Source organism: Lampris incognitus, chromosome 3 (assembly GCF_029633865.1).
Source record: "Lampris incognitus isolate fLamInc1 chromosome 3, fLamInc1.hap2, whole genome shotgun sequence".
Lineage (NCBI taxonomy): Eukaryota > Metazoa > Chordata > Actinopteri > Lampriformes > Lampridae > Lampris > Lampris incognitus.
In genome coordinates, this window is record NC_079213.1 from 14,673,644 (window position 1) to 14,686,172 (window position 12,529).

A 12,529-nucleotide genomic window follows, 5' to 3' on the forward strand; every position below is an offset into this window, starting at 1 on the left:
ATGGTTATTTACTGTAAAAAAACAAAACACGGCCACTGGTACTGTTGCAGCTGGACCGTGTATTCTCACAGCAGATCTGAATGTAGATTTTAAAACAGGAGCACATGTTTAAACCTACTTGGCCCAAGCAAATCTCTCAGACTTATGCGTGTTCAAATCTTTTCTCTCTCTTCGTTAAAATTTTCTCTCCATTTGTTCACCATCTCCTTTGCATCGTCTGCCTCCGTGTTTTCGACTTGTCTCCAAAACACTCGACATGAACCTAGCAGGATCTATACCGTGAACCTGAACGCCGTCACTGCAGATTTTCACCTCGACTGCCAGTCTTCTTGTATTCACAAATTACCGTAAAAATCACAGCAAATGCAGCGTGCGATTCAGGCTGCGGCTGTTATGAAAGCACTGACATGGATGTGAACTGTGTAATGCAATGCAACAGACGACGACAGCTGGGAGATGAACTCACCATTGACATTGCTGGACTCCTCCGCTAAGGAGTCTTGGTTTACATACTGGCTCCCAAGAACCCTCAGCAACTGGTCAAAGAATTTACACTCCTGCTTCTCTCCTCCGCCCCTGGAAATATGAAAACAACATTTTAGCCAGTTTTTACAAGTTGCATGTCCAGAGCAGCAGATAACATGCAAGAGTCACAGCCTAACTGAAGTGAGATGACAGCGTTTGCTTTGAAATGAGTTGTTAACTTCTGTTTGGCACAGATGGAAGAAAAAAACCTCAGTAATCAGACTGAAGTTACCTTTTTTTTTACCCCCCCCCCCTTTTTTTTTCTCTCCAATTGTATCCGGCCAACTACCCCGCACTTCCGAGCCATTCTGATCGCTGCTCCACCCCCCCGCCACTCCAGGGAAGGTTGCAGAGTACCACATGCCTCCTCCGATACACGTGGCGTCGCCAGCTGCTTCTTTTCACCTGACAGTGAGGAGTTTCGCCAGGGGGATGTAGTGCATGGGAGGATCACTCTATTCCTTCCAGTCCCCCCCCCCAAATAGGCACCCCGACCAACCAGAGGAGGTGCTAGTGCAGCGAGCAGGACACATATTCACATCCAGCTTCCCATCAACAGCCTATTGTGTCTGTAGAGATGCCCTACCAAGCCAGAGGTAACACGGGGATTCGAACCCCGTGTTGGTAGGCAATGGAATAGACTGCCACACCATCCGGACGGACTGAAGTTACTTTTGATGACAAACAATGTTTTAGATTATCCAAGACAGTAAATGAAGATTCAAAATCATCTAGATTGTAAGAAGGTAGAGCCAAATGGTTTTCCACACTTTGGAATTGTGTCTTATGTTATTTCTATATGATAAGAGCACACTGTATGTGTGCACTATATGATATGTACACTATATGAGCTACTACTACTTTTGGCTGCTCCCATTAGGGGTTGCCACAGTGGATAATCCGTTTCCATCTCTTCCTGTCCTCTGCATCTTCCTCTGTCACACCAGCCACCTGCATGTCCTCCCTCACCACATCCATAAACCTCCTCTTTGGCCTTCCTCTTTTCCTCTTCCCTGGCAGCTCCATGTACACTATATGATAAGAGTTACAAATGGTGAAATGCAATTAACTATTGCAAGTCTTTTTACCTATATCTCCTAACATTTTGATGTTAACCTAATTTGCCGTTTACTTGTTGCCCTCACAGAATGGATGGAAATTAGCCTTCAGCCTCTTTCATGCACCAAATCAGTACTTGTTTGTTCTCATGATTAAATCATCAATGCCTCCGTGTTAGCCATCTTTTGTGTTCCAGCCCAAATAACACTGAAGAATGGCAATGGACATCTAACCCATTTATATTCTCAGATTAAGTAGAGTTGAGTACATACTAGGTAGGTAAAGAGGGAAGGTAGGGAGCTAGGTAGGTTAAGCTATATGTTCAAATCATTTGACAATAAAAAAAAAAATATTATATTGCATATCATTGCAAGACTGGTCCCATATTTTGCATTTGCTTGTTTTCTTTTAGGTGATACTGCCATCACTATACAGTGGAAACTGTTAATAGTAATCACAGTAATAGTGATAAGCAACTTTGATCCATCCATCCATTATCCAAATTGCTTATCCTGCTCTCAGGGTCACAGGGATGCTGGAGCCTATCCCAGCAGTCACTGGGCAGCAGGCGAGGAGACACCCTGGACAGGCCACCAGGCCATCACAGGGCAGGCACGCACGCACGCACACGCACAAACACACACACACACGGACAATCTAGTACGGCCGACCCACCTGACCCACATGTCCCCGGACTGTGGGAGGAAACTGGAGCACCCGGAGGAAACCCACGCAGACATGGGGAGAACACACAAACTCCACACAAAGGACAACCTGATTTTTTTTACCAATAGACTTTACTGACTTTTGACTAGCAACTTATATGGATCAAAAGTGGCTGGATGAAATCATTCTTATATTAATGCTGTTTAAATAATCTGGTTATTGTCAAACGGTCTGCTTAAAGTGATCATTTTGGGTTTTCTTACACTTGAATTAGAAAAAAACAAAAACCAAGGTAATTGAAATGTGGAATTGTTGTTCAATTATTTTTGCCTTACTCCACAGAGCAGTGCCACCTCTGAAAATGTGTCTCTGAAATCACCAGACAGACAGAAGCGGCACAGGCTTATTTCATCATTAGGCATCATGTTACTGATGTTAAAAATGTATTTTAAGCAAGCTGAGTGATGTTACTGTGACACAGTCTATTCTCAAATTCCTGTTTGAAGCAGCTGACATTTTGTTACAGTACAATAGTAGACACCAGCACACTTGTCCTTATTTAATAAGTGTACCTGTCAATCAGATGGTATAAAAAAACAACAAACTCTCGATTTCAGTTCACGTGATCTACCGATTACAGTGATCGTATCGGCCTGGGCGGATGTGATCACTATAGATGGTTTCAACTGTACAACTAACAGTAATAATAACAGTGATCTCTGACAACACATGTTGCCCTTGACAGACACACATCATGTATGTAGTAAGTATCTATGTACGTAGTATGTATGTATGTATCTCTGCAGAGAGTCTCCTGCTTCAAGTTCCTCGGTGTGTTCATCAACGATGACCTCACCTGGTCCAGGCAATTGCACTTGGCAGTAAAAACTGCCCAAAACCGCCTATACTTTCTAAGGAGACTCAAGAAGTTTGGCAAGTCTACCAAAACTCTCACCACCTTGTATAGGTGCACCATAGAGAGCAGTCTCTCTAGCTGCATTACTGTCTGGTACAGCAGCTGCTGCATTGCTGATTACAAGGCCCTCCAATGGGTGGTGAAGACAGCGGAGTGCATCATTGGCTACCACCTCCCTCCATGCAAGGCATCTACCACACACGATGCCTTAGGAAAGCACGGAAAATCACAAAAGACTACAGCTACCCAAAGGCTATGGGTGTTTACGTTGCTGCCGTCTGGTAGACATTACCGGAGCATCCGGCATGGACTACCACACTCAAAAACAGTTTTTCCTCCCAGGCCATCAGGCTTCACAACCAGCACATGATCACCTCAATGTAAGCTCTGGTCACTTCCTATGTAAATTCAATGTACATCACCACAATTTAATGGACATATTCATCAGCACTCCAACACTTTATGTTTATAATATCTCACACTGTTATTCTTATTGTCCATATTCAATACAGTCAAGATGTTACGATACTGCGCTATGGTAGTGCTTGGGGCATCAAGGAAGTTGTTTTGGGTGCGTCGGTATAGAAATTAAACTAAAGACGTCAGCAGTAAAGATACCTACACACCAACATCCCTGGGCTGGTAAAGCCTCAAAGAACAGTCCACATGCTGAGGTCAATGTAAAAAGTATCATCTTTAATTTGAGACATCCATGCTAACAAACAGTGCTCAAATGCACACAAAAAATAAATTAAATAAAAAGTGAATACAAACAGCAGCAAATGTTTCAGTCCTAGACTTTCACTGGTGCTACAGGCATGAATCCCCCCCCCCCCCCCACACACATTTTCTCTCCAATTGTATCTGGCCAATTACCCCACTCTTCCGAGCCATCCCGGATACTGCCGAGTTCAGGGTTTCTCGCACAAGAGAGGCACCTCTCTATCGGGACTCCAAGGACTCTAGAGTGGCATCAGCAGGCATTATGGTGCGGACAGGCAGGAAGTGGAGAGCCCAGGAAGGCCTGGAGATAACAGAGTCTCGGCTGAGACACAGGACTTTGGTGGGCACAATGGCAACTGGACGGGCAGGGCTGGGAGCCATCCTACAACCTTGCTATGATAAGGCCCATGGCAAGCACAAACGCCATCTAGTCCTGGAGGAGGTGCGGGGTAGGTATCGAGGAGGAAAGGACCAGCAGAATGGTGGGCATGTGGCAGCAGGGAGCATGGACAAGGTGGGAGGGTGTGCTGGAGAGGAAGATATCCTGGGCAGATAGCTGGCAGGCAGAACCGCAGCGGATCAAGTTCATGGTACAAGCTGTGCATGATGTTCTGCCTAGCCCAGCAAATCTCCATCTCTGGGGCAAGATTGAGTCTCCATCATGTCCTTTGTGCCCTGGAAAAGGTTCACTTGAGCACATCCTCAGCAGCTGCCCATCAGCCCTGGGGGAGGGCCGTTACTGCTGGCGACATGACCAGGTGCTGAAGACAGTTGCAGAGCCCATCTCCAAAGCTGTAGCCAACAACAAGCAAGCCCGCGGACAGAGGAACATTGCCTTTGTCAGGGCTGGTGAGCAGTCTCAGTCACAGCCCAGATCAGCAGCCAGTCTCCTCACCGCTGCGTCAGACTGGGAGCTGTGAGTCAACTTGGGGGGGGGCAGCTCAGGTTCCCGGACCACGTTATGACAACTTTGTTGAGGCCAGACATAGTGCTATCATCAGCCTCTTCAAAACAAGTGCTCCTTATAGAGCTGACGGTTCTCTGGGAGGACCGGATGGAAGAGGCAAATGAGCAGAAGCGGTCCAAGTACCAGGAGCTGGTGGATCAGTGCTAGAGGAGAGGCTAGAAGGTGCGTTGTGAGCCCATTGAAGTGGGGTGTAGAGGCTTTGCTGGCCATTCACTGTGCAAGGTATACTATCTACTTGTCATCACTGGGGCTGCTAAAAGGAAAGCCATCAAGTCTTCCATGGAGGCTGCAGAGAGGGCCTCCAGATAGCTTTGGACCAGAAGGCGTGATCTGTGGGCCAATGCTGCTGGGACACAAGCCAGGGCCTGATCAACCCTGGCTGGGTCACCTGAGCGAAAGTGTAGGATGTTGAAAGACCCGAAACACCCGAGGACCTCAAGAAACATCACTGATGATGTGTCCCAGTGCATCCTAGGATGTATCTTCAATTTGTGGGAAAACCATGTGAGACAATATATTAATCATCTCAGAGTATTTTTAAACTTTAAAATGTGTCTGGAGGGGTATGGTTCTTTAAAAAAAAATTTTTGCACATGAGCACTGTTCGTTAGCACGGATGTCGCAAATTAAAGACAATACTTATTCTCCCCCCCCTTTTCTCCTCAATCGTATTTGGCCAATTACCCCACTCTTCTGAGCCGCCCCGGTCACTGCTCCACCCCCTCTGCCGATCCAGGGAGGGCTGCATACTACCATATGCTTCCCCCTATACATGTGAAATCGCCAGCTGCTTCTTTTCACCTGACAGTGAGGAGTTTCGCCAGGGGGATGTAGCACATGGGAGGATCACACTATTCCCCCCAGTTCCCCCTCGAACAGGTGCCCTGACCAATCAGAGGAGGCACTAGTGCAGTGACCAGGACACATACCCACATCTGGCTTCACACTCGCAGACACAGACAATTGTGTCTGTAAGGGATGCCTGACCAAGCCAGACGTAACACAGGGATTCAAACCGGCGATCCCCATTAAAGACAATACTTTTTTCTTTTTTTTTTTAGGTTTGGATTTTTTTCCCCTGTTTTCTCCTCAGTTGTATCCGGCCAATTACCTCACTCTTCTGCGCCTTCCCGGTCGCTGCTTCACCCCCTCTGCCGATCCGGGGAGGGCTGCAGACTACCACATGCCTCCTCTGATACATGTGGAGTCACCAGCTGCTTCTTGTCATCTGACAGTGAGGAGTTTTGCCAGGGGGACGTAGCACGTGGGAGGATAACGCTATTCTCCCAGTCCCTCACTCCCTGAACAGGCGCCCCAACTGACCAGAGAAGGTGCTAGTGCAGTGATCAGGACACATACCCACATCTGGCTTCTCACCCGCAGACATGGCCAATTATATCTGTAGGGATGCCCGACCAAGCCGGAGGCAACACGGGGATTCAAACTGGGATCTCTGTGTAAAAGACAATACGTTTTGCATTGACCTCAGCATGTGGACTGTTTTTTAAGGCTTTCCAGCCAACGGATATTGATGTGCGGAGCATCTCTACTGCTGATCTCTATTGTCCATATTTCCCATCTTTACAGACTCTGGAACTGCTGCTTGTGTTTTACTGGTATGTATATTTTTGTTATTCTTGGCATTTTTTTTTGTGTGTGGTATTTTTGCCCTTATTTGTGACTCTTTTTAATAATTTAATATTTTTCATGGCTACTAGTTATTGCTTGCCATGTCTTAAGAATTTCATTGTTCAGAATGATCCTGTGCGCTTGATAAATAAAACACAATGACTTGACTTTGTATGTATGTATATCTTTGCAGCCTGTGGCAAAGCCATAGTGTTTACCTTCTGCCTTCAATAAACTGGCGAAAGTTGCCCTTTAGTCTCTTGACCCTGCTCTGACACTGCTCAGCGGTCCGTAGGTAGCCCTGGCTGGCCATGGCCTCAGAGATTTGGACAAAGATGTGTTTGTTCTTGATGGAGCTCCTCAAGTCCTCCTGGATCTCCTCACTCCCCCAGATGTCCAGAAGGACCTCAGTCTCACTGTCACTCCAAGGCAACTTGGAGCCATCGGCGGCCCATTGGTTAACTGAGGTAATGAACAGAAAATGAGCATGTGATTAAAAATGACAACAAGAGAGAAGACAACTGCGAAGATCATGAGGAATAAGAAAACAAAATCAATTATTTGACTGATGTTAGCGGAAGAAAAATTGTGTGATGAAAGTGATGCTTAGCTAAAGTACAGACAGGACATAGCGTTGTACTTGGATGTCAAAAGGCTGACAGATACATCTGACACAATGGGGGCAAGGGTGCATACATCGATCAGCCAAAACATTAAAACCCCTTGCCTAATATTTTATAAGTCCCCTTCATGCCACCAAAACAGCTCTGACTCATCAAGGCATGGACTCCACAAGACCTCTGAAGGTGTCTTGTGGTATCTGGCACCAAAACATTAGCAGCAGATTCTTTAAGTCCTGTAAGACACGAGGTGGGGCCTCCATGGATCAGACTTGTTTTTCTAGCACATCCTGCAAATGCTCAATCTGATTAAGACCTGGAGATTTTGGAGGCCAAGGCAACACCTTGAACTGTTTGTCATGTTCTTCAAACCATTCCTGAAAATTTTTTGCAGTGTGGCAGGTCGTATTATCCTGCTGAAAGAGGCCACTGCTATCATGGAATACCGTTGCCATAAAGGGGTGTACTTGGTCTGCAGCAATGTTTAGGTAGGTGGTACGTGTCAAAGTAACATCCACATGAATGCCGGGACCCAAGGTTTACCAGCGAAACATTGCCCAGAGCATCACACTTCCTCTGTTGGCTTGCATTCTTCCCATAGTGCATCCTGGGGCCATCTCTTTCCCAAGTAAACAATGCACACGTACCCAGCCATCCACATGATGTAAAAGAAAATGTGATTCGTCAGACCAGGCCACCTTCTTTCATTGCTCCATGGTACAGTTCTGACACTCACATGCTCATTGTTGGTGCTTTCAGCAGTGAACAGGGGTCTCATCATGGGCACTGACCAGTCTGTGGCTACGCAGCCCCATGATGCACTGTGTGTTCTGACACCTGTCTATCATAGGCAGAACTAACTAATTCAGCAGTTTGAGCTACAGTAGCTCTTCTGTTGGATGTAACAAAATAATCAGTGTTATTCACTTCACTTTTCAGTGGTTTTCATGTTTTGGCTGATCGGGGTATAACACAAAGCATACAATGTAAGAAAAGGAAATAGTTAAGAAAAACTGATGGGTTTATCAGAAGGGATGTTTCTAGAAACAGTGACAGACTTATGTGAAATATCACTGAAACTTTCATTGTTTTGGATGCTTAAAGAAAGATGACAAAAGGACAGCATCCGTACTTATGAGTACATCATATGGCAGATTAGGAAGCCCTTGTTCATGTGTTATGAAGGCGCAAACCTAAAGGTGATGTAAAACCTAGCTTCACATAAAGCTCAACCTTAATAATTTACAACATGGTGGTTAAGAAAATTCAGGTTTTGTTGGATTCACCTCTCTTTTGTTCAACCTCAAGTTCAGACTCAAAGGCTTCTCCGATGAACAAGGATCCTTGAACTGACCCATCAGCTTTCAGCTCCCTGCTGAAGATCTCCTCCATCTGATTGAAGAATTTAAACTCCTCCCTGAAGGTAAAGAACAGGTGTTAGAGAGAATTCTCTCTGTTTTGATCCTATGTCCATCCATCCATTATCCAAATGGCTTATCCTGCTCTCAGGGTCGCAGGGATGCTGGAGCCTATCCCAGCAGTCATTGGGCATCAGGCGGGGAGACATCCTGGACAGGCCGCGAGGCCATCACAGCCCCCCCCCCCCCCCACAGACAATTTAGTTTGGCCGAGTCACCTGACCTACATGTCTTTGGACTGTGGGAGGAAACCGGAGCACCTGGAGGAAACCCATGCAGACCCGGGGAGAACATGCACATTCCACACAGAGGACAACCTGGGACGACCCCCAAGGTTGGACTACCCCGGGGCTCGAACCCAGGACCTTCTTGCTGTGAGGCAATCCTATGTGCACAATGTAAATATTCTGAGAAATGGGTGCACATACAAAACTAATTGCAATAGTAGGAAAGTGTAATGAGTCAAATGCAACATTGTTTTTACAGCTTATTTCTTATTTTGGATCAAAGCTGGAAAGACAACTGTTTTTCATAATATTACAGTGTTTGATAGTTTATACAAATTGCTTTTATGTTTCAAGTTTTTTATTTTACATTACCTGAAAGCATTAGACTGTACTTTGTTGTTTATTCTAATCACAGAACCACACGAAAACTACAAATTACAACCAGCGGGGCAAACCCCATACATCCAACATCTAATTAAAAAAAAGAAAGAAAAAAAAATGAATATGTAGTTGCAAATTTAATCTGGCCCAGACCAGATCTAAACTTTATAACATTTACAGTATTAGTGTATTTTTCATTTCCAAATTCTCGAAATACATTTTCATAGCAAAAGAAAAAAAACAAAACATTCAAAGCATTGTCATCACTAACTTGTCATGGAAGAAGCCAGCTTTAAGGCGCTTTATTCGGGTGTAGCACTGTTCTGTGGTCCTTATGAATCCCTGAGCTCTCATCTTCTGAGAGATGTACTCGAATACATGCCGGTTCTTCAGGCAGCCTCTCAGGGCGACCTGGACGTCGTCCTCCCCCCACACCTCCAACAGGGCACGGGTCTCCTTGTCTGACCAAGGCAGCTTTTTGCTCGACTCGGCGAGGTGACTTGTTGAGGCTTGGTCATCTAAAAAGAAAAAAAAAGAACATTATGCTTAACTTGGCAAGACATAAGTCAATAACGGCCTTTATTTAGACTACGCATGATTGGACATGAAGTACAAAGTGTCAAGATTATGGTATGCTTCCATTTCTTAACTTTCATCCCCCGTCAATCAGGGTGTTCTGTTATAGTTTAATGATTCTCATTACTTTCATCACCCTGCTTGTTTGTGTCGCCATTTCAGCTTCTGTGCAGAATCTATTGTGATGTCTCTGTGTAAAGTTCATTTTGAATCAATTTGATTCGATACTGGAGAAACATACACATGTCTGCCTCCTGGTCCAGTAAAGGCTGCTCAGCGTCATCATCCCCGGCGCTGTCTACATCTGGACAGAGAGAGTCATCGCCGAGTACAGGCTCCAAGAGCTGGTAGTACCTAAACAGTATGGGATGACCTCCGCTTCTGACAGAACACAACAAATGGTAAAACTGGAAAATAGTGCGTGAGACTGTATTGCAGAAATCATTGCAGAAACCTTCATTTTAACCTTACCAAGTGAAATAAATTTCAATTTTCACAGGGACTGAAATTCATTTCACTATCGTTCAATGCTTTAGCCACATTATGAGGTGATAATTCTCAAAATTAAAGAGATAACCAACTCCCCAAACTCATCCATCTATCCATCCATCAATCAACCAACCAATCAGCTAAAAATCCACCCAGTTAACCAATCAACCAGTTAACAAACCAACTAACCAACCAATTACACAACCCTAGAACGATGACTCCACCAATCTCTCAATCACTTCATTTACCTCCGGCTGCTACAGAAACGTCTGTACGTCTTCCTCAATCTTTTCATCCTTGACTGGCACTGCTCCATTGTCTTTGTGTATCCCATGGCGGCCATCTTGTTCGCAATTTCAGCAAATATGTGCCCGTTACGGAGGCAAGTTTTCAGACTGTGCTGCACATCATCTGCCGCCCACAGTTCAATGAGAGCTACAGTCTCTTGCTCCGACCAAGGAGGGTATTTGGTCCCGTCTGCACCTGCTTTTTTCAGGGGAAAACCAGAGAGGCCGTTGAAACACAGAACCAAATGTGAAACACTTTTACTTTGCTTTTTGATGAAGGAAAGGAATCTACCAATTATGTGTTCTTAAGTGTGCCATCAGGTTACACTTGAAAGCCATCCAATACAACTACTGTGTTCTCCTGTTGGCTGCTGATTAACTTTAATGGTTCATATAGGGTTAAATTTCCTGTATTTTACGTGAGGAAACTTTAAATACATGTAATCTGGGAATTGGAATCTAGCTGAAAGCTTCTGTTATGAACTCCAAATGGTATCAAAATAGCTTTAGGTATAAATTAAAGCATTGGGTGTGTATACCTGCATCCTGGTCCACCTGTTCATCTCTTTCGTCATACTCATCAATAGAGCTAGCCTCCTGTCCGAGTATTCCCTCCAGATGGTGATAAAACTTATACTCAACTTTGTTTCTTCCGCACCTAAAATAAGGAAAGCACATTATAGTGTAAACACTGCAGCACCTTCAAAGGAATGAATGAACACAGACAGAAAGGAGGGATAGAGAGCGTGATAAATCTCACTTTTTCCTGTCGTAGCACTGGCGAAAGTTGTTCCTCAGCGACTTGACTTTCCAGCGGCATTGCTCCGGGGTTTTGGAGTAGCCGAGACTGTGCATTTTCTCTGAAATGTCGGCGTACACGTGTCCATTGTGGACAAATCCCCTCAGGGCAGTCTGAACTTCCTCTTCGCCCCAGATGTCGATGAGAGCATGTGTCTCTTCGTCAGACCAGAAGCCAGGCGCTACCTTCTCAGATGGCCCGCTAATTTCTCCTTTTTTAGGAGAGCAAAGACAAATGAATACGTCAGTAGTCATGAGTAAATTTAATGGCTCTGTGATGCTCAGATGACGTTGCTGCAGTGCTGGGACAGTGCTGTTCTGTGGCAACATTTGGGGAAGGCACATCATGTGCTTCTGCATGCAGTGATTTCCCAATATCCATTTTTCTTATTTGCATTATCTTTTTAATCACCAAATTGAGCCATTAAGTATTTTTCTAAATATCTAAGTCTGTTACCAAATCATCTACTTTGCTTGCTCAGCACATACTGCACACCTATCCGTCCTGGAACAGGGATCTCTTTTCCCCTTTTTAAGGCTTTAAACATGTGGGGAAACTGTTGTTTAAAGTAGTGACGCCTGAGAGCACTAATGAAATACTGAGAAAATGACCCGGTTAAGCCGCGATCATATCAAAAAGCACCTTTTTCTGGGGGCGTCTGGGTGGCATGTGAAGAAGATTGGATATGCATAAACTATAAACCGATTTTCTTCACGTGGCGGTCTAGTCCGTTGCCTACCAACACGGGATCACCATTTCAAATCCCCGTGTTACCTCTGGCTTGGTCGGGCATCCCTACAGACACAATTGACCTTTCGCAAAGTACCGCCCCAGAACGGTGCTTGTCCAATCCTACCTTAGCAACGGTCCATCAAGCTTTCAAACACACAACAAAATGCTGAAACGGTGTGCCTATGGGATCTGCAAATCGGATACTGAATAGTTAGGTTCGGAAATATTTGGACAGTGATACAATTTTCATAATTTTGGCCCTGTACGCTACCACAATGGATTTGAAATGAAATAATCAAGCTGCAATTGAAGTGCAGACTTTCAGCTTTAGTTTGAAGGTATTTACATCAAATTTGGAGGAAGGGTTTAGGAATTGCAACAATTTTCATACATAGTCCCCACATTTCAAGGGACCCAAAGTAACTGGACAAATGTAATCATAAATAAAATGTTCATTCTTGATACTTTGTTGAGAATCCTTTGCAGGCAATGACTGCCTGAAGTCTGGAACCCAT

At 44.8% G+C, this 12,529-nt stretch overlaps 1 protein-coding gene across 1 annotated transcript in view; it reads right to left on the reverse strand.

The window, feature by feature from the left end:
- zgc:113263 (uncharacterized protein LOC503753 homolog) overlaps window positions 1–12,529 on the reverse strand; it is a 79,292-nt gene that overhangs the window by 4,174 nt on the left and 62,589 nt on the right. The window contains exons 16-23 of the mRNA XM_056277182.1: window positions 11,244–11,493; window positions 11,023–11,141; window positions 10,445–10,682; window positions 9,949–10,088; window positions 9,403–9,649; window positions 8,392–8,522; window positions 6,704–6,947; window positions 467–576 (exon numbers count right to left, since the gene is read on the reverse strand). Of these exons, the coding sequence (XP_056133157.1) occupies window positions 467–576; window positions 6,704–6,947; window positions 8,392–8,522; window positions 9,403–9,649; window positions 9,949–10,088; window positions 10,445–10,682; window positions 11,023–11,141; window positions 11,244–11,493 (1,479 nt within the window). The remainder of the gene's footprint in view (window positions 1–466; window positions 577–6,703; window positions 6,948–8,391; window positions 8,523–9,402; window positions 9,650–9,948; window positions 10,089–10,444; window positions 10,683–11,022; window positions 11,142–11,243; window positions 11,494–12,529) is intronic.